The sequence below is a fragment of the Myotis nattereri genome (genome assembly GCF_964212035.1).
Source record: "Myotis nattereri genome assembly, chromosome: 12".
In the NCBI taxonomy this organism is placed as follows: Eukaryota; Metazoa; Chordata; class Mammalia; order Chiroptera; family Vespertilionidae; genus Myotis; species Myotis nattereri.
Genome location: NC_138087.1, coordinates 44329730 through 44352507, shown reverse-complemented (window position 1 = coordinate 44352507; position 22778 = coordinate 44329730). Strand labels below are relative to the sequence as shown.

The following is a 22778-nucleotide window of genomic DNA, read 5'->3' as shown; positions in this document are numbered from 1 at the left end:
CCAGTTCATCACCAACATGTAGCCTCTCTACCACACACCAAGGGACTGTATTGTAGGTGAGAAGCCTGGTCACATTAGGGTCTTACCTAACAGGTCAACAGACCACGTGAAATAATGCAAAACCCACTTGGTTGAAACAGCACCATTAAGAGATAAAACCACAAAACAATGAGAGCGCATATATGACTCATTTATATATCTATGTAAAATTATGACTGCCTGTGTATAAAATTCAAAAGAGATTTTTAAAAATTAATTCAATTTTAAAGAATGTTTAATAAGAAAATATTCAGGAGGTACTTTTATGTTCACGATGTAGAGACAAATGTAGGATACAGAATGATATAGTATGGTCTCTGTTTGGAAAAAATGTATGTGTATGTAAAGAAGTTAATGTGCATAAGGTTATATGCACCATAAAGCTACCATAAAGTGACGAAGTAACAGAACTTACCCTGTTTGGTAAGCTTAGAAAAGATTTTTATTTTATTTTCATACCTTCCTTTGGCAACCATGTATGATTTTTATAAACAAATACAGATACATTTATTCCTCTATTAGGACCAATTCTTAAGAGACAATTTTACTTTATGATCAAGAGGAGTTTTACACACGAAAGTCCACTGTATACTAAAAACAACAGAGCTAACATTTATAGACACTTACTATGCGCCAAGCACTGTCTCAACATTATTCTGCACAAAGCGAGTCTATATCATCATTTTACAGATGACCAAATGGGCGCTCAGAAACGCTGACCAACGCCAGAGCCAGAGCTTGAAATCCAACTGGCACCAAAGCCTGAGGCCTTAGCCCTTACAGCAGTGTTCTTTTGGGCTTATGCTTGCTAAGCTGTGCTGAGCGGAGACTCCTGAGTCCTCACTGAAGCGTGGCATTAGGATCTAAGAGCAGACCAGCCTCCAGACTTGCAGAATCAGAACTTCGGACCTCTCCCGAGTGTCCTCAAGGGAAGGACACAGGTTCTGACCTCAAAGCCCCCCTAAAGATCCCTACTTCACAAGGGCTCCTTCACAATGACCTCAAGTCATTCTATTCTGGCGGTGTCCACAGATGACACCACTCGGGAGGACAGTGGCATGGCCAAGGGCCCTGTGGAGATCCCCTGGGCTGGGATAACAGTTGGTTAATAGACAGTGGGATGCTGCTACCCTGGAAGCGTCCCTTCCAGACCGAGGTGACATCCTGTATCAAACAGATGATTTGAGGTAGTTATTTCACAACTGGGCAATGGTGAAGGGAAACTCTGAAGGACAGTGTTGGGTCAATAACCCATCCCCTGCACCAGGCCTGCAAGGAGCTGGGGAGAGAGACGTCACTGGAGCTGGAGACAGAGGGGATAACAGGAGTTGAAAATTGCTCAGGGGACACACCAACCCCTATCAGCCCTTCAGAAAGGGGCCAGGGGAATACATACTGAGACCCAGTCTCCTCCTCTCCCCCTTATTTCTCCCATATCCATCCCACTGGCCAAAACCTAGCAGAGCCAGAGGACCTGGGAGACCATACAGGACACAGAGATCAGTACCCCTCAGCAGGGAGCACCTCAAGAGAAGGGGTATGGAGGGTGGGATGGGAGACATCAGGTATCATACTTAAGGTGTGTGATGGACTGAACTGTATCCCCCAGCCCCAAATTCATATGTTGAGCTCTAACCCCCCAATGTGACTGTATTTGAAGAGAGGACCTTTAAGGAGGCAATGAAGGTTAAGTGAGGTCATAAGAGTGGGGCCCTAAGCTAGTAAGACTGTTCTCCTCACGAGAAATGGAAGAGACGCAGGAAGTACACCCAAGGAGGAAAGGCCATGTGAGGACACAGCAAGAAGGCGACCTCTGCAAACTGAGGAGATGTCTCACCAGAACTCAACCTTACTGGCACCTCGATGCTGGACTTCTAACCTTTTAGCCTCCAGAACTAGGAGAAAATACATTCTGTGGTTTAAGCCAGTCTTTGTTACCCTGTGATGGCAGCCCGAGTTTCCTAATACAGGTGAGAGGAGGAGATAAAGGATGACCTGGCCCCCGTGGATCTACAGAATAAATTGATGCTGCCGCCATTCTATCCAGTCAACCTGACCTTTATGCATGTGTGTTATGGTTTATGATTAAAGACCCAGAAATGAACAGACTGACTTGTGTGCTGAAAATGCCATAAAAACAGCTGCTAGAGATCTATGAGGTTAATCTGAAACAATTAGCAATTCAAAGATTTATTTACTACAGATGCACAGGGCATTTTCATTAGTGTGCAATAGTCAGAAAACCAAAACATTAGTTAAAAACAACAGCAACTGGACATGTCCCCCAAAGTTCAGAGTAATTGAAGAATTAAATCTTCATGCGGGATGTAGGGAGAAGGGAAGGTGGGCAGAATATTGTAAAGAGAAAAGAATCTTGAGACACATATTTTCCCAAAGTATAGGAAATAACATTTTTTAGTTCGGTAATGTATTGCGATTATAATTGGTTATTTAAATATGGCTTTGGATGAAAAGAGGAAAAAAAACCCTCCAATTTAATTGAGTGCTAAATTAAAAGTTAGTAAACTAACATAAGGCAAAATATATTGTGAAATCCACACAGGACCCATTTGACCAAACTCTAAATACTCTCTTTCATTTTATATTTAATTGTGCATGTGTTTCTTCTTATGTATGCCCTACAAAGATCAATTTATGATACCCCATAGAGTTTTTATTAAAGGCTAGAAAGGAACTGGATTTTCTTGTGGTTCAGGAGGTCAGAAAAGGCTACTTTATGCGAGATTACCAATTAAATTGTACACCCCAAGCCAGGTTTTGAGAGCTATAGAGTTTGATGGAACTACAATTCTTTCTTTAAAGTGGTGTGATAACTTTTCAACCAATGCAGTTAGATGTTACTTGGTATTTTAACATTCCTTTATTATCCCATATTGTGTAGAAAGTATTCTTAAAGGGCCATGAGTAAGTGCCCAGAGACTTCTTATAATACAAAAGAAATGTGGCTGGACACTATGCTAGGTGTTTTCATATATATATTAGTTAATTTAGAGCAATACCAGCAATAAAGCAACTTTCACTTAATTGTGATATCTTCCAAGAACAGCCTGAATACCCAGTTCCCCAAAGCCCCTCACCAGCCCCAGCTTTTTCTGACTCTGTGAGCAAAAAGCACAGCCATCTCTGCGGTTCTTCCACACACGGTTCAGAGAGACTGGGGCTGCAGGCTGGAAGAGGTCGGAGAAAGGCAAGGACACCTGCAACTACTCAGCAGCTGAGACATGGAGAGAACTGCTCATCTTTCTAAAGCTCAAGGACATTCTGACATTTCCAAAATAAATCTTATTCCTTAACAGAGCAAGAGTATATACTTTAAAACCAAACTGTCATCCATTATGGCTTATGTGATGTTTTCAGTGTAGTCAACAGCTTGGGTAATCCCACTTGTTTCTAAGCAAAAATTCCAAGACTGAAAATGGTTAACAATAGAAAGTAACAGCTCCCCAAAGATGATTTCAACAGGTAGCCAACACACGAGAGTGTCCTCCACCAACACCTGTTGATGTTCAGCCTTCCACTGGCCTGCTGCCCGCCGCCCCCTCCTGCTGTCTGTGGCCAAAGCTGCCCACGTAGCAGGAAATCAGACTTGGAGGGACTGTCTGAACATCCACAGACGGACGTGCAAAAACACCACAGGAGTGGAGTCTTCACTATGCTCATTCTATGCTACTCAGCCGGCCAGAGGATGACTGATGAGAAAAAAAGATGGAAAATACAAATGCATCTTTTTCTAAAGTACTTAATGTGAAAGAAGCAAGGGACTCTTTTGTGAAGAGGAATCTATTCTCATTTTTGTCTTCCTGTCCTCTCTCATGTGACATCACTTCCTCCCCATCTCATCCACCTCACATCAGATCTTCTGTAATCTAATTTGCTGAATGCACAATAGGACTCTAAGTCATGCACATTAAGCAATTTTTAATGTTCTGTTGGCTTTTTAATAATACATTGAAAATATTGGTTGCTGTTATTAGCGATCATATTAATCTTACCACGCACAAGTGAAATTTCAATTTATTTGCTTCCCAAGCAGGCCAAATGCAGTTGACTTTTGCTTTAAAAGAATAGAGAACCTAAAGATAATTATGGGATCTGCTGTGAGTGACAATAGTTGCAAGCATTTCTGGTAAAACGACAAAGGTTTAAATGCCACTTATAACCTTCATTTAGGGTCTCTTCTCGGAATCATTCATGTTCTAGTACATGAACGAGCAGCACGATGCACTGAATTCAAGGAACCTAAAGGTGACTTGAGCTTGGTCTTTTAAAAGACCCGTCGAGTAATGCGACCAAAGACTAGTGTGAAGACTAATGAATGAATGCTGGAAACCCAAAACTTCCCCAGACCCAGCTTCCTGATGAAAAGCTGATTTTATGTTTATCGTGTGAATAGAAAGAAACAAACAAACAAACACGTTGAGTTGCTTATCCGCTACATCTGCCAGGACGTAATTCATAGCACGTGAACTGGGCAGAGGCCTGGAAGAATCACCCCTGTTATCGGGGCTTCCCTTCCTTCAGAAGGGGTGGCACTGGGGGGTTTGCACACACCATGCAGCTTCTTACATTTTATCACCGACTTACACAGGGGTGTGACCCTAGGCTCCTGACGGCAGTAGTACAACAGTGGGGTTTCTTTTTCTTTGTTTATTTTTAAAGTCTATCTGGAAGAAGGAAACCAGTCTTTCACGGACAGAGCGTAGTAGAGTATCTAGTAGGAAATAAAAACCAGGTGTGTTTACAAAGGGAAGTAAATACACTTTCAAGCAAAGAGTTTGATTCCTATTAACCTTTAGATGTTCTGTACATTTAGGAACTGCACATAATAAACATTTGGAGCCGAGTAAAGTGCTGTAGATATTATTTAAAGCTGGACACACGAGAGATTCATGCAGTGAAATTTTAAATTTTGACATAAGGAAATAAAGTAAGCAGAACCACTTAGTGGCTGGGCTAGGACCAGATGGATTCTGTCTCACCTCAACCATTGCTGATCCTCACTGACCAGTACTGACACGGGGTGTTCCTAAAAATGCTTAACAGCATGGTTTAGGAAATACTGCTTAACCAACAACTGAGGATTACAGGAAAAGACCCCCAAACCTCCTCCTGCCCTATCTCTGGCTAAATCAACATTCCCAATATAATTACCTATTTTGTATTTTCTATCTGTGGCCAATTCATATTGGTCAACTCCCCATTTGTTCTCAAACCTTGTCTCCCTCATCTGACTCACAAAAGCCTCAACGAGACTCAGGTTATTTACCTCTGGTCTCTCCCAGAGCCCTTCCAGCTCCAAGCCCTGATCCAGATGTCTTCCTGTGGCCTGTGGACTGTAACACGGGCTGGGAGGAGGACCATGCAGATTAGGCATCTCACTCCCCATTCCAAGCAGCTAAAAAAGTGCATGTGAATCTCATATCCTCTCTGCAGTAAGAACAATCAATAATTAACAGAGTACCGACACCACTATTCTGGGTAGAGCCACCATCCCAGGAATCCCATTTTCGGGAGAAAAAAGGACATCCCTGCCAAAAGCTTCTACATCTTAGATCATCCCAAGAAGAAAGGCGAAATTATCTGACTTTCAGGAGAGCCAGGTGTGTGAAATTGAGGCTATTTTCGATACCTGTATTAATGAATTTAAAATTATTCAGATAAATTTGAAAAAAGTCCTTTCATAGAGAAGAAAAACATTATCAAAAGGGGTATGAAAGGAATTTATTGTAAATGTTTGGAAAGACACTTAGAAAGAAGGATAGAAGTATACTCCAGCAATAATGAACGTTTATACTCCTTTTTAACTTAGTTCTAGGTGATGGAATGCCTCACGAGGGACTAGTTCCAATGGCCAGCTCAACTCTGAAAGGGCAACAAGCAAGCTGCCCCTGTCCAAAGCCCGCCAATGGGGCTTGCCTGTCACAGGCTTCTAGTCCACTAAGCAATAACCTTGGCCTTTTGTGGAGTAGCTCATAATACAGAAAAAATCAACCCTCTACATTTTCTTCCCATAAACACAATCCTGATTTAAAGCAGATCATATTTGGGGGGGGGGGAATTCCAATTAATATGAGGCTAATATTATTTATAAGACTCTGTGATGAATACCTTGGGGTCCTTAACAATGGATCCAATGGGGCCCTTCCTTCGGGGAGGAGACCAGCAGTCGGGCTGAGCACTGTACATGAGAGATCTGTCAGTCTTCATGACAGCTTCATAAAGCATTATCATAGCCTTTTCTCAGGGAAACGGAAGCTCTGATAACTTAGTTTCTTGTTCCACGTCAAAACTCTAGAGAAGCCTAACTGAGATTTCAACCCAGGTCTCTGCGACTTTAAGGCCAGTACTTTCTACAACATCATAGGCTGCATCCAAGGAACAATATAGTCGTGAAGTTCAGAATATGCCTGGATGATAAATTCTCTAGGACAGCAGTTCTCAACCTGTGGGTCGCGACCCCTTTGGCGGTCGAACGACCCTTTCCCAGGGGTCGCCTAAGACCATCCTGCATATCAGATATTTACATTACGATTCATAACAGCAGCAACATGACAGTTATGAAGTAGCAACGAAAATAATGTTATGGTTGGGTCACAACATGAGGAACTGTATTTAAAGGGCCAGAAGGTTGAGAACCACTGCTCTAGGAGTTCAGAGAAGGGAGAGGTCCCTGTGGCGGTGTTCACTTGCAGAGGACTGTGGGCTGGAAGCTGAGTGTGCACAGACAGGGCGACAGGATGCGCTAGAGAGGAGCAGGTAGGACACAGCACGGTGACCAAGGGCATGGGCTTGGGAGAAGACAGGCCCAGGTCGGAACCACAGCCATGTTTTCTAATGGCCAGGTTGTCTACTTTGCCTAGAGTTAGTTTCCAAATCTAGAGACTTAGTTGGGGCTGATGAAAATTAATCGATGCCCAACTTAAGTGGCTATCAGAATTAGAAATCACGATAATGTTTACAATCCTGAATATTAAGTTTGATTCTTTTCATCTTAAAGATGAGGACTCTAGGCTCAAGTTAAGTGAAAAAACAAATCTGCAATAAAAGCCACATAGACTTTTAAATCACATATTATCAACTCAGTTCAATTTATCCTTGTTTTTTACAGAGTGGCCTTTCTTTTCCAGTTACTGCCATGTTTCGTAGCAGAAAATGTATCAGTCTGTCCTCCCTAGGAACTTTCTCAAATCTATGTTTAGAATCACAGAAACTCAGGACTGGAACAGACCTTAACTTGGCCTAATCCCATTCCTGTATGATTTTGTATCTTCCCCGTAAAACAGGGACATCCAAACCCGACCAGAACGAGACCTGTGATAAGGACTTCTCTTACTCCCAGGCGGCCCAGCAGTCACTATAAATAGAACAAAGCAAACTAAGAGAAAAGAGGACTGCCACTGATAGCTGGTTAAGCCATAAGGAGAACGCAGGGATTTGGAATGGAATTTGCAGCAGTTAGTATAAACTATTCACAGAGTTAAGAATGGATCCCTCAACTAGAACTGAAAACAAGGTGATAATAAATCTTCGACATTTGCACCGACACAAAACTAGAAGAGATCTGTGCTCTTTCCCGTGGAAATGCATCCCAGTTCACAATAACAGAGTACTCTAACTCTGACATCTGGTTATCAGATAACTTTGTGAAGATTACAGAATTTATGAAAGACATATATATATTTCTTTGTTTCCAAAATGGATAATCTTCTATTGGGTCCACTAGCAAGTCACTTCATAGCTCTGTTAAAACTCTTAAACAGTTCCGTCCGCATAGAGTTAGCTCCTCAGGGAGGGTTCTTTAAACAAACCTCAGTTAAAGTCAATTTTCATTAAGTGAAACCAACATGAAATAAACTCTCTTGTTTATCTTTGCCTACCAGTATACCATTCCAAAGTTTTACAACATTTGCCAACCAATTTAACAGCAATCTGTCATTTATTAAAATGTAAACTGGTACCAATCCTGTTACAGCTGGGTGTCTATATCAGATAAAAACACATCCCTCCCAAAAGGAATAGGTTCATTTTATTATGATTATTATGATTATTGCTACTGTTTTTATTATACAAGCTCATTACACCCCTTCTCCTCCTCCTCCTCCTGATGAACACATGCCTTTTATTTACGGGTACAGAAATATGTGTGTACTGCACATGTGTGTAGTAGAGACAATCTGTGATTGTGAAGCAACCATGTGCTTTCAGCAAATATTCTAAATATCCAATCAGTTGTAAAATCTGGTGAATCAAAAGGAAATTGATGATGAGAAGGGCATATACTAATCAGACCTCCTAAGAGACTCAACAGCTAGGTATGTGTCAATAGATGGTCATCAACTGCCCCGTTTCCATATGGACCCCTGAATACATTGAAAAGTGGGATAAAGGACCCAGTTCCAACAAGGAACTTAGGGGCCAGTGACTGTGATTTCACCTACTTTTGTTCCCCACCCCTGGACATTGGTTCTGTTTTGAATTCATTTGAATGCTTTAATCCCAAAATCTAAAAAGCTCAAAGTGATGTGGAATTGAAAGTTTACTTGTAGATAAAATGACAAAGCCAACACTCTAAGCTGTGATCCTACAATATCTACAATGAGGTAGATGATTTCTCCAAGTAAAAGATTAACATCAAATCAGAGCATGTCATGGGTACTTCAAAAAAAACTTACGGAATAAAATAATAAGGGACGTACTGGTAACCTTAACATATGATTTTCTGATTATGAGAAAGGAAAATATTTGATTCCAAGTTTTTTGAGCATTTTCTATAGGATATTATTAAAGACATTTGTCAGGAAACTGTGAAATGTTGTCAATGCATTAGATACCTGCAGATGAATATCAAATGCACCAATTATTATTCAAGTTTTATAACCCAAATGGGACAAAAAAGATGACTGCAAGGCTACTAGGCTGCGCCCAGTAAGTTCTGTTATTGTGTGGTTTTAGTCTGTCCTCCTCATTGCTTCTCAGAATCTATTCACTGAAGGGACTTTGGGAGTTTGCTTGCATCTTACTTGGAACACCGATTCATCATTACATGGTGAGCTCCCCAAAGACAAGTGCTGAGTGTTAATCATCTTTCACTGTCACCTTAGCACAGGAATATTATCACCGCCCAGGGAATGTCTCCTAAATGCAATCACGAATAAATGAATGAATGAAGACTCTGTCAAAGAAAACTTTAGGCAATTAGCTTCTCATTCTGACACCAAACCCTGGGTCACCCGTATCGGAAACATTGTCGGCTGGCTCCTCCTTTATAAAATTGCTTTCCTATTTAGAACTGCCCCCTCAGGAAGTTTTGGCCAGGTATACCAAGGAGCCAGGCCAAAGGATCGCCATGCTAAGTAGAATCCTGTCAGTTTGAATGAGAGTGACTTTTAAACTGTCCTTTCCCAAGATGACAAGTCAGATTGTGATGCGGAGACCCCTCGTAAAATTGTGAGAGGTCAATGTTCCCTCCTTAGAAGCTTAGAATGTCCCCTGTTGGTCACCGGGGGTGGTGATGAATTTTAATAAGATGACACAAGAAGATTTACATGTAAGAAATACCTCGGTGGCTGTGTGAATAATGCTAGTTTGAAAGCTGAAGCTCAAGCTGGGAGGATGGAAGTTGTGGAAAGATGCTAGTGTCCAAATCTATATGAGAGATGGTGGTTCCCACTGTGAGGACAAGAGGGCAGGTTCCATAGACTTTTAGGGAGTAGCAAAGGACAGAAAGACTTATTGGATGAGTAGGATGATGAAAAGAAGAAGTCACAAGTGTAGGAAGGGAGAATGGGCAATGGTAATAACACCTACAAGCAAATACATAAAGAAAGGTTGGTAAAAGCAACTCAGCCACTAAAATTACTTCCAGTTCTAACATTCTGACTCTAAAAGTCTAGTGAGTTTTGCTGAATTTTCACAAAGGAGCGCCAAATAATTTAAAATAAAATTAATTTAACAACCATTCAAAAAAAAAAGTCATGAAAATAAAAGCTTCTGTGTATTTACGCTTTAGAACACGGATTAAATAAAGTTAAAATTTACTGCAGGAGTTCTCAGAGCCTTTAACATATTTTCAAATTTCCTAAGGGAGCGTATAATGAGTGGTGTTTCTCAAGTAATTGGACAGCAAAATTCCTCCCCCTTCGTTTTTAGCATTTTATTAATTAGTGTCTTATGGGTTAAATTTTTAAAAATACCCTTTTGAATAGTTTGTCCCTTTATTTTGTCTATTTCTTAATAATAACCACAAGTTCATATATTTGCCTTCCCAAAGGATCACTCAGCAGTATGGACTTGATTAAACCCAGAGATTTCGAACAATCAAGACATTTTACAGTATTATGCATGATTAATCAGTATTTCACTTTCACTACCCTTGCCTTTACAGTAGTGATAATGATTAAAATTTGTAACAGAATTAGAGACTTTACTATGTTTCAGGAACTCTGCCTCATATTTTACAGGCATGAATCACATAATCCTCACAATAGTCCTAAAAAGTAACTACTAGCACTTAGCTCCATTTTATAGAGGAAGAAAATAATCCTCAGAGAGGCTACTTCACTTGAGCAACAGAACCCAACAGAGAATGACTCCAGAGTCTGGTACATTCATCACCAGACTACACCATATATGCTAATTTATTTCCAAATTATTAATCAAAAACAATGCAAGTGTGATCCTTAAGTAAATTCATTCAGTATATGCAGCACACTGGCATGGAAATCACCCACACATTCATTTATACATTCGTTCACTAACTCCTAAACAGACACTGTTTTAGGTACTTGGAATACACAGAGCACAAAAGAGTCAAACTATAGGCTTTTCTGGAAGAGATAATTAATCAACAAGTAAATAATAACAAATAAAAGGAAGGACCATAATTGGCAAGAAGGGGTTCTGAAGGGTTGGGAGTACATGTGTGTTCTATTGTAGGTGGGAAGCAGCAGGCAGGCCTCCTTGTCAGTACAAATTATATGAGAGTTCAGACAAGAGCGCTGGGTTTTTACATAAGGAGGTCACTGTGACCTTGACAAGAACAGCTTCAGGGGAGTGATAGGTCAGAGCCCTGATGTAGTGGCATCAAGAGATAATGGAAGAAGAGAGCTTGTAGAGGGCAAGTATGAACAAAGATTTCAAGGAATTTTGTTCTAATGGGAAAAGGAGAAATGAGACCATAATTGGAAGGATACAAGGAGACAGAAGAGGGATTCTCCTCGCTTTCTTTTGAGGTAGGAGTTTAATAGTATGAATGTGTGTGGATGGCAATAATGCAGTTGAGAGGGAGATTCTGATGATGAAGGAGAAGAGAATTAATTGGGCAGTAACTCTGATGAAGTGAGAAAGGGTGGCATCAGTGAAGAAATGGAGGAGGTGGACAAAGGTAGAGCATGAGCAATTAATTCACCATAGTAACAGGAGGAGAGCTAGAATATGTGGCCACAGCTGAAGAAAGGAGGTCAGATGTGACACATACAATAGAAATGACAACATGTAAAAAAACTTTTTGGATTTCTTAGAGGCCCATGTTCTGACTTCTTTAGCTTTGCTGAATATCTAGTTTCTGTAAAATTGTGGAGAACAGTATCTATCTCATAAGATTATTGTGAAGATTAAAAGTTACCTATTTTAGGGCTTTACCGAGTGACTAGAGTATAATAGAAAGGCAAATGTTAAATGTTTTCTGCTGTATCATCATCATCATCATCATCATCATCATCATCATCATCATCAAGTGTATGCAGCCCAAATTGTATGCCACTAATTCTTGCACTTAATTTTATAGCTTCTCAGCACCACATAAAATGCAACCTTTGAAAGTGTAGCAAGTTGTCAATTGTGACACGGTTTATTCAACATAGTTTCTTTAATGCAATTTTGGTACATTAATTCTAAAGGGGCTATAAATTGAATCAATTCTGATTTTGTTAAAGTCTTTAAAAACAGTGTTACGTTCTACTGAGCCAAATGCTTATCTTATAGTGAAACAAATAGAAAGCATTCTGAAATCCAATATTTGCCACATTTTTTGATTAGCCAGAAGAAGGAATGGATGCAATCAATACTTGGACTCCCTGAGCAAAATGTATTTATTTCCCTTGTGAAAATCTCTCTTGATACTCATGCGTCTCTCTCTTGCCACCAATCTCTCTGGGTTCTCCTGACATTGCTGCCACCCTAGTCCAACTCATTATCAACTTTGCTAGCCCATTTCCACCTTCCACTCTTGCCTCCCCATCCCTCACCCCACGTATTCGTTCTCTACAGAGAAGTGATCTTTTAAAATTGTGCATCCCACCAGGCCAGGACTCTGCTGAAAACCCCCAATGGTTTTCTATGACAGAATAAAATGCAAACATCCTACATGGTATAGAGACGCTGCTGAGCTGGCCCCTGCCTCTCTCCAACCCATCTCTCTCTGCCGGCTTTTTGTCCACGATGCTCCCAAAGTCCAAAGTCACATTCAGTTCTGTGAGTCTCCCACACCATTTTCCACTCCCAGGGCTTTGCTCTTGCCATTCCTTCTGCACAGAACATTCCTTCCACATTTCTTCACATGATTGGCCTTTATCATTTATGTCTCCATTCATGCATCACTTCCTCAAAGAAGACTTTCCACCTTCCTAACCAAAGCAGCAGCTCTGTCCTCTCTCAGTCACCGGTTTTATTTCATCCACTAGAGCAGTGGATCTCAACCTTCCCAATGCTGTGACCCTTTAATATAGTTCCTCATGTTGTGGTGACCCCCAACCATAAAATTATTTTCATTGCTACTTCATAACTGTAATTTTGCTACTGTTATGAATCATAATGTAAATACCTGATATGCAAGATGTATTTTCATTGTTACAAATTGAACATAATTAAAGCATAGTGATTAATCACAAAAACAATATGTAATTATGTGTTTTCTGATGGTCTTAGGTGACCCCTGTGAAAGGGTCGTTCAACCCCCAAATGACTCATGACCCACAGGTTGAGAACCACTGCACTAGAGGGCTGGTACACAAAATTCATGCACTTGGGATGGGGGGGGGGGTCCCTCAGCCTGGCCTGTGCCCTCTCACAGTCTGGGAGCCCTCAGGGGATGTCCGACTGACAGCTTAGGCCCGCTCCCCAGGGACATCCGTCAGTTGGACATCCTTAGCGCTCCCACCACCGCCACCGCTGCACTTGCCAGCCGTGAGCTCAGCTTCTGGCTGAGCGGTGCTCCCCCTGTGGGAGTGCACTGACTACTAGGGGGAAGCTCCTGCGTTGAGCATCTGCCCCCCTGGTGGTCAGTGCGCATCATAGCAACCGGATATTCTGCCATTTGGTTGATTTGCATATTAGCCTTTTATTATATAGGATGACCCTTATCCTTAGCTCAAATAATCTTGTTTCTATGTGTGTCATGTTGCTAGAATGTTGGGACTTTTATATCCTGCATATAAAACTTAGATGCCTTCTTTACTCCTTTATCTATACTGTCTGGAAAGTGAGAGTTCAACACATTTAATGGAAAAAATAAATTCCAATTGTTATATTTTTGTAGATGATTTAGCTAAAACCTCATAGGCCAGAGCAATTTTAAACTATCACATAGGACCTGGCCAGGTGGCTCAGTTGGTTGGAGCATCATCCCATACGCCAAAAGGTTGCAGGTTTGATTCCCGGTCAGGGCATACACCTGGGTAGTGGGTTCAATCCTTAGTTGGGGCACATATGGGAGGCAACCAATTGATGTTTCTCACATTGATGTTTCTCTCTCCTTCCCCACCCCCCCTCTAAAAGAGGGGTGGGGGACCTTTTTCTGCAAAGAGCCATTTGGTATTTATATCATCATTTGTGGGCCATACAAAATTATCAACTTAAAAATTAGCCTGTTGCATTTGGTCAAACATTTAATTAACTGACCCCTAATGCCTTGGCAGGGCCAGACCAAATGATTTCCCGGGACTCATATGATGTTCCCCACCCCTGCTCTACAATCTTATCCTCAGGCTGGATCCCCTGGGGGTGGGGGGTGGGGTTTCAGGAAGCAGCTGATTGATGATGTAATTCTCTTGTTGATGTTTCTCTATAAAATATCAATAACAACATTAAAAAAGAGAGAGATAGATGATGATGAAAGGCAAGGTTAGGCCCAGATCATGATTAAAATGGATGCTGTAAGTCGCCCAAAGTTTCATTCATGAGAAAGAACAAGAAAGGAGATGCTCTGGGGACCCCACCTCCTTCCATGATTACATGCACGCAGCACCCTTATTTTTCACGTAACTAGAAGGCAGCAGGATTTTTTAAGATCTATAATCTGAAGCAGATGTTTTATTACATTAGATTATGTGGCCAGTTTTGGGGGGAATCGAGGAAATCAAGTGACCTCAAGGGTTAAGCTGCCCAGTTAGGGAGGGAACTTGGGGGCAAGCATAAAAATAATATTGTCCTGGGACAGAGGTGGGACTAGGCGAGGGATCGCAAAAGAGAGATACTTAGACAGGCATTGCTGGATGATCTATGCACACGAAATGGAGAGTTTCAATATCTCCACTTCTGAATCTCAGTCCGAGGAATTTATTTCTCCAAATGTAACATTAACATATAAATGAATGTATTTCCTTTGAATAAATTTAAGTGTCCAAATATACCTGTCCTTTTTTAATATATATATATATATATATATATATATATATATATATATATACACTTTTTATTGATTTCAGAGAGGAAGGGAAAGGGAGAGAGAGAGAGAAACATCAATGAATAGAGAGAATGATTGATTGGCTGCTTCCTGCACGCTCCACACAGAGGACCGAGCCGGCAACCCGGGCATGTGCCCTGACCAGGAATCGAACCATGACCTCCACGCTCAACCACTAAGCAATACTGGCCAGGCAACACCTCTGTTCTTGTCAAGGGAAACTATTATTTAACTCATTTGCAGAACAGATAGAACATCCAATCCCAAAGCTTCTGCATCTCTTTCCATTAACCTGTGTCCTAGCTCCATCTATGAGCTGCACCTAACCCTCTGAACTGGGGGATCAGAACCCCCCGTTTCACAGGTGGCTTCACGTGAGAATCACCCTCCACTGATGCAGCAGGAAACCTACCATTCTGACGCCGTTTTCAAAGGCCTGCCGGGTGAGTGGAGCTGGGCCGTCCACGGTCTTGCCGTCGTCATCGGGGCCCCAGCTGGCGCTGTAGATGTGCACGTGCTGGGGGTTGAAGCTGACTGACTTCGCCTCCACCATGTCTGTCACATCCCCATCCAGCATTCGGACTCCTTGGGGACAGACAGGAAGTAGCTTCATTAGAGGCTTACACCCAAACAACCCAAGACTTGCTGCGGTTACAGCATTGGGGGGGGCGGGGGGGGGGAGAATAATCTTTTTAATCAACACTTGAGTGAGCATATTTTCCCCAGAAGACAATTCAGATTTCTTCCAAAGCTTTCTTGGGAAGAAAGGAAGTTACAGTGCATGTAAAAGAGCAAAACTTCTCTTGTTTAAAAATTATTTACTTATTTTTTTAAAGAGCAAAACTTTTTAAAATCTTTCGTAGCTATTGTTCTCTTTTCCGAGGTTTCCATCATCTCTCCCTTCTCTTTATCCTTGTCTTAATCAAGTGGTTGTCAAAGAGAGCCTCCAGCAATCCATCTTCCCTAACCTTCTCTTCATTAGATCACTTGTGTTCATAATTGGTAGAAAGCATTCTGACCTTGGCAGGCTTACAAAACTTGGAAAGCTGCCAAGTCAGGTTGGTCCAGTTTCCTCCATACTTAATATTATCTCCGAGTCTGAGAGACTGATGTGGATTTAATATATCACTTCTTTGCCAAGTTATTTATAAGTCAAATAATAAATGAGAATGCGTTCTGTGCATGTAAGACATCAAATAATTCTCACAAGGTTTTAGCAATGTATAGCCATTAATCTTCATTTAAGTATATTCCCACCAGACAGATAGGAATTTATTATTAACCTTAATTTGCGAAACTAGACACAGATATTCAAACATAAGTTATACGTCATATGCCAGGCTTTCCTTGTATTTTGGAGACACACAACAAATAATTGTGAGCTAAAAAGTTCTTCGGCTTAAGCCAAATACCATCACCGAGACACTGTATTATTTTAAGAATATCTCTCTACAGCCCAAATTCACTCCTTAGGAAAAACGCTGTTATCTGGTAGGACTTCAAGTTTGTATTGATTACCACTAAATGGGCATTAAGTAACAAAACCCCACATCAGGTAGTGTTAGATACTATGGGGTCTGAGGTGGAACTTGTGGTAGGAAATAAAAATGTTCTTTAAGAAACTGTACCTTCTTTGTGTTGTCAAAGGTGCTTAACTTTTAACTATAAAACTTACAAACACAGAAAAATAGAAAGAATGACAATAACTACTGATCCAACCACTAGTAGACAACTGTTAACATTTTTGCCACATTTTCTTCATCTAAAAATATACATATTGAGCTGAGCCATCTTAAGTTACATGGCAAATATGACATTTATCCTTTCATACTTTTTACTCAAAAACAGAAAGAAATACCCTGTCAATATTAAAATTCCCCAAAGCATCCCTAAAGACATGGGATTTGGTTGTTACATCTCAACTGTCTTTTCCTCCAGACTTTTGGCTTCTTAAGGATTTTTAAAGAAACAGGTGATGTGGGGAACAAAGGTTATGAACAGTCCCTTTAAAAGTTAGGAAATGGGAACTATATTTAGAAAGTCTGTCCACAGTCTCCGTGGGAACAGACTACCCAGCATGGTGCTCTGCAAGGGCTGGGTCCTAAGAAGCCAATGGTTTTCACTTGACATGAATATTCAAAATTCATCTGTGTGGTTTTTACCAAAGAAAGACGAACTACTTCATATTCTTACTATCTGTGTAAAAGCATACAATGAAACGATTTTACTGATAGGTGGAGGTCTGAAATTAGCACTGGACTAACCAGGATTTCTAAATGCCAACATGCAGGAGTGTGTGAAGTCCATGTGTGTGCGCACACTAAATGTAGGATAAAATAATATCTATAGGGTAATATTAATTTCTTGATCAAAAACTGACAAATAAGAATTTTGTGCCTTCAAGTTTAAGGAGGAAAGATTGCTTTTTCTTCATCTGACTACAAGCCTTCATTCCTTGGGTGTAGGGTTTCAATTTATAATTCAAAATGGTCCTGTTTTCAGGATGATGGGACATTTGTGAGTCATTGCCATACATTCCTTTTTTTTAAAAAAAAAATACGTATTTTTTTATTGATTTCAGAAAGGGAGAGGGAGAGAGAGATAGACACATCACTGATGAGAGAAAATCATTGATCGGCTTGCCTCCTGCACGCCCCACACTGGGATCAAGCCCGCAACCCAGGCATGTGCCCTGACCGGGAATCAAACTGTGACCTCCTGGTACACAGGTCGATGCTCAACCAATGAGCCATGGCGGCCGGCCACCATACATTCCTTTTTTTACTGAGGGTCCTTGTTCAGGTGGGTCAGCCAGCAGCTTATCTGGGAGGGTTCACAAGTTCCTTTCTTCATTCCCTCAAGGTCAGTGAGTGCTGGTCAGCACTGGAGAGCAATGACAGGGACGAGGGCGTGTGTCTGTGTATGTAAGAGCTGTGTGTGGCCTGGAGAGCAAGGAGGATGAACCGGGCAGCCCCTGGAGTCATGCGATTCTCATGAGAAGAGCAGGGGCCTCCCAGACCCTTAGGATTCTTTAGGGGAAGTCTGTGTCTCCTCTCCTAGCTCCTCCTTGAACCTGTCTTCTCTTTGACACACAGCAGAGGCTCTCAGGGTCCTCTAACTGCTGCCAACACGCTACCATGCTCTAGGAATTCAGTGTGAAACAGGAGAGGGACAGGTCCAATTTACTGAGGATTGACATTCAAGGTAGTCTCTGAAAGCCTTTTCTCAGCACCGTCACTGTCCATCCCAAATACCTCAGAAGATCTCTATCTTTATCCTAGAAAGAACGGTTGTTTTTATTTTTTTAGGTCCAACCTTCTTTACCTTTCGTAAACAAATAGTGTATTGGAAACAAAGATGTCATCCTGGTTCCATTTATCTCATGACACCCTTTTAAGAGACCCCACCAGGGGACACCTTCAAAGCCGCTAACTAGACCATCTCTTACAATGTTTTCTTCCATCTGCATGTGGCTGTGGCACCAGGCTGTACTAACAATGATGACTACAAGTGGAACAAGTTAAGTGGCTGCTTTTATTAATGCCTGGATTTAAAGTGCTGTGCTTGGATCCTTGTAGTAAGCTTATGTATATTTAGGCTAGTGCATGTGTGTGCATATACTATGAAATTATTAGTGAGAACAGTCTTACTACATTATGGAACTGCAAAAGGAGTTTTTGCCATTTACCATTTTCATTGCAATTAAAAGGCCATGTTTATAAAGCCTAAAGAAGAGGGAAAGAATAGATATTCTGCTTTAACATAATTTCAAATCATTCTTCCCACAGAGATATTATAGCCTGGCCTGGTGTTTCTATTATTAGTTCTTTCTGACTCAAGCACCGGTTGTATAGTTCTTTACAGATGTCAATGACACCATTTTCAGTACTGGACAACCTTGTTTAATGTATTGGACAATACGTTGAGGGGGACAGCTTCTGAAGTCTTTAACTGTATGCAGTAACACATGTTAACATGGTCATTTTGCTGTCAGCAACAGTTGAACATTATTATGCAAACATATGCCTGTTCAAAAAGGGGTTCTGAAAATCAGTTAGCGCGAGAGCTCTTGGCTCACTTCTACAGCCACATAAGTTTGTTTCCCATACCTCCGATCTTGGCATTGAAAGCAATTCCGACTGTGCAGTGAGAGTTGTTTGCTGCGGCTGCCACTTCTCCAGCACAGCGGGTCCCATGCCTGCAGGGAGAACACACACACTTTCTAAGTAAGACACTCCATTCTCACCAAGTCCACACATCACAGCTACCATTCAGGCTCCAAAGTGCTGAGGAATGTACCAAGCTGGGGTTTTCCTGCAACATCCTACCCAAGTAGTACTTAATCTGCCTGCAGAAAATGTTTAGCACTTAATTACATTCTGCTTTGGATTAGATTCCTGATATGTTTATTTTTGATATCTTGCTTTCTCAACTAGAAAATTTCCTTGAAGGCTAAAATCAGACTGTACGTTTCTTTGTATTCTTTAAAGTACCACTGTCAATAAGTAACCCCCAGCCGTATGTGGCCACTGGGTACTTGAAATGTCCCACGCCCACCGCCCTTCCCTCAGTTTGACTTTATCTTAATCTTTAATTTAATTTCATTTTAACTGGATTAAAAACTAGTCCTCAATTCAATTCTTAGAAAACTCAAGAATGTTAGTATGAGACTCTACTTTTTTAACTATAAATTTAAATACAGATCAAGTATCTCCAATGGGAATTCATCACCTAAAATCGGATTGCTGAAAATACACACTGTATTTCAAAAAGATTTTATATGAAATACCAAGAACATGAAATATCCCATTAATAATTGTTTTATAACAATGACATGTTGAAATATCTTATTTACTAAAATATATTATCAAAAGTTATTTCATCATTTTACTGCGTTAAAAAATGTGTCTTCTAGAAAACTAAACTTTTTCCCCCTGAAAGATAATCCCTGTTATTTCTTGCCACAATAACTTAGTTCCTTGGTCAAAAACATTCTTTTAGCTGAAAAGACTTCTAAGATCATCTTATCCAAGGATGAGAAAGAAGTCTCAAACGTAAAGGACAACCTGCTCGGAAAAGGTCGCCTAAAGCCCTTTTAGGTGCTGAGAATTCCAAGGCGTAGCTGAGCCCAGAGAGAGGACACTAAAATTGATGACCAGCATCAGCTGTGGCGGCAGGAGAGGATGCGACAACCCTTGTGGCCTATTTGTCATGGCTAATGAAGTCCCACGCCCGTCGCCCTTCCCTCATTTTTAAAGAAGGAGGCCCTGATTTGTAAAGAAATCTGTCAAGAGCAGCCAAAGAGTGACTAAAACTCAGCCCCCACAAATTCCATTTTAGCGCTTTTTATTTTACAGCACAGGTGCCTCAGACCACACCTCTCCAGGGATATGGGCTACAGTCTGTGCAACTATTAACAAGTTACTGCTTACATCTTCGAGGTACACAGTTTACACATATCCTGCTTTTCCCACTCAGTATGTCATGCATATATTTCTATGTAAATATTAATGTATATATAACTTAAAAGGGTAGTCTTGTACTACATAATCTTTTGAACTATATCTATATAAGTATACACACACACACACCGCAGTCTCTTTAACAAGCCCTTTATTCCTCTACTCGTAGAAATTTGCCCAGTTTTTCAAGAATATTAACAAGGCTATAAAGAACAGTCTCAAGTATATATATCATTTTATACCTCGTGACAAATTCTTAGACGTGGAATTACTGGATCAAAGAATAGAGAATATATTGTCACACTGTTAACAGCAGATGAAAGTAATATAACCAAGCCTCATAAAAACTGCAAGAAGTAACAATTATTACTACAAATCATCAAATTTTGTGCATGGCAAAAAATAAAAAAAGAAAGACCATAAGCTAAATTGAATGACAATATGAAGGATGGAGAAAAATCTGGACAAACCCCTATGTACATAAATCCCTATTATTAGTTTTTCAATCTTTTTCATTCTTGCCGATCTAACATGAAAAATGGTATCTCGTTGCTTAGCTTTTTATCCCCTATGATTAAAATTTTTTAAGTTATTATTATTTAATCCTCACCCAAAAATCTGTTTCTACTGATTTTTGGAGAGAGAGAGGAAGAGAGAGATGGACAACCTGAGAATCGAACCCGAAACCTCCAACTGAGCCACCAGCCAGGATGTACTTTATTGTGTCTGTTTTAATTACTGCAAGTGCTATTGCAACGTGGATTTTTGTTTTTAGTTTTGTTCTAGTTTACTCTGGCCCATGGGTTATTTTATTTAGAAGTAGGATTTAAAATTTCAAATGTATATGGGTATTCAGTTATGTTTCTGATATCAGTCAACAGTTTGATTTCTTTGTTATTATAGTGTTTATGAAGCAACTGTTCTAATTTTATGAGATTCACACATGGCTAAGTATGCGATCAATTTTTATAAATGTCCCATATGCTTGAAAGGGTGTATATCCTTCAATTGTTCTTTGTAAATCCATTATGTCAAGCTTGTTCATTATATTGCAAATTTGTTAATGTTCTTTGCAGTACTATTGATTTTTATGCATTTAGGATGGAATTATTTAATCTATTAAGTAATATATTAAATGATGTAAACCATTTATAAATATGTAGTAACACTTTATGGCTCTAAGATAAAAATATCTGATTAATATTTAAGTTTTTTTTACCCGTTTGCTCCTTTTACTTTCAAACATTCTGTGTTCAGATTAGTTATATCTCTTATAAATAGAGTGTAATCTTTTTTTCAAGCTAGGCTAACTAACTTTGTCTTTAACCAAGACTTAGTCCACGTACAGTGACTGTATCTATTAATATATCCATGTATATTTTCCACTTTTACTAGTTTGGATGTTAAACATTCTATTATTTAGTGGTTATCCTAGATATTTGGTCATGGGCACCTAACATCAAAGAGTCTAGAGTCAGCAATGCTTTTTTCAACTTTTCTCAAATAATAGAGACTTCAGAATGTTTTAACTCTGGGGTTACCCATCTCTTGACACATGAGTCCCTGTGATTATAGGTATACTAGAGGCCCGGTGCACAAAAATTTGTGCACTCGGTGGGGAGAGGGAGCCTGGCCTGTGCCCTCTCGCAGTCTGGGACCCCTTGGGAGATAATGACCTGCTGGCTTAGGCCTGCTCCCGGGTGGCAGAGGGCAGGCCCAATCCCTAGGTGCAGCCCCCGGTCGGGCTCAGAGCAGGGCTGATTGGGGAGTTGGGGCGCCACCACCTATCATGCACAGAGCAGGGCGGATCAGGAGGTTGCGATGCCACCCTCAGTCATGCTCAGGGTAGGGCTGATTGGGGGGTTGGGGCACCTCCCCCTGTCACACTCAAGGCAGGGTCGATGGGGAGGTTGCGGCGCCACCCCCTGTCACACACAGAGCAGGGCCAATCAGGGGGTTGGGGAGCTGCCCCCTGTCACTCAAAGAGCAGGGCCCATCAGGGGGGTTGGGGCTCCGTATCCTGTCACACACAGAGCAGGGTCGATCAGGGGGTTGGGGAGCTCCCCCCTGTCACGCACAGAGCAGGGCCGATCAGGCGGTTGGGGCACCGCTCCCTGTCACACTCAGGGCAGGGCCGATGGGGAGCTTATGGCTCTACCCCATCACACACAGAGCAGGGCCCGTGGGGGGTGGTTGGGGCGCCTCCCTCTATCACCCACAGAGCAGGGCCGATCAGGGGGTTGGGGCGCCTTCCCCTGTTACGAACAGAGCAGGGCAGATAGGGAGGTTGTGGCCCCGCCCCCTTTCAAACACAGAGCCGCAGGGTGATTAGGGGGTTTGGGCACTGCCCCCTGTCACACTGATCCCGGTGCCGGGAGGCCTCTCAGCTCCGCTGATCCCGGTGCTGGGAGGCATATTACCCTTTTACTATATAGGATAGAGGCCTGGTGCATAGGTGGGGGCCGGCTGGTTTGCACTGAAGGGTGTCTTGGATCAGGGTGGTGGTCCCCACTGGGGTGCCTGGCCAGCCTGGGTGAGGGGATGATGGCTGTTTGCAGCTGGTCACACACCCTTCA

The 22778-nt window shown here is 41.3% G+C and overlaps 1 protein-coding gene across 4 annotated transcripts in view; it reads right to left on the bottom strand.

The window, feature by feature from the left end:
* The window catches only part of PCSK5 (proprotein convertase subtilisin/kexin type 5), a gene marked incomplete at its 3' end in the record, with an annotated part of 420910 nt that overhangs the window by 247256 nt on the left and 150876 nt on the right, over positions 1-22778 (bottom strand). For all 4 annotated transcript variants that reach the window (XM_081103066.1, XM_081103067.1, XM_081103068.1 and 1 more), the window contains exons 6-7: positions 18850-18938; positions 15153-15325 (exon numbers count right to left, since the gene is read on the bottom strand). In XM_081103066.1, coding sequence (XP_080959192.1) covers positions 15153-15325; positions 18850-18938 — 262 coding nt within the window. The remainder of the gene's footprint in view (positions 1-15152; positions 15326-18849; positions 18939-22778) is intronic.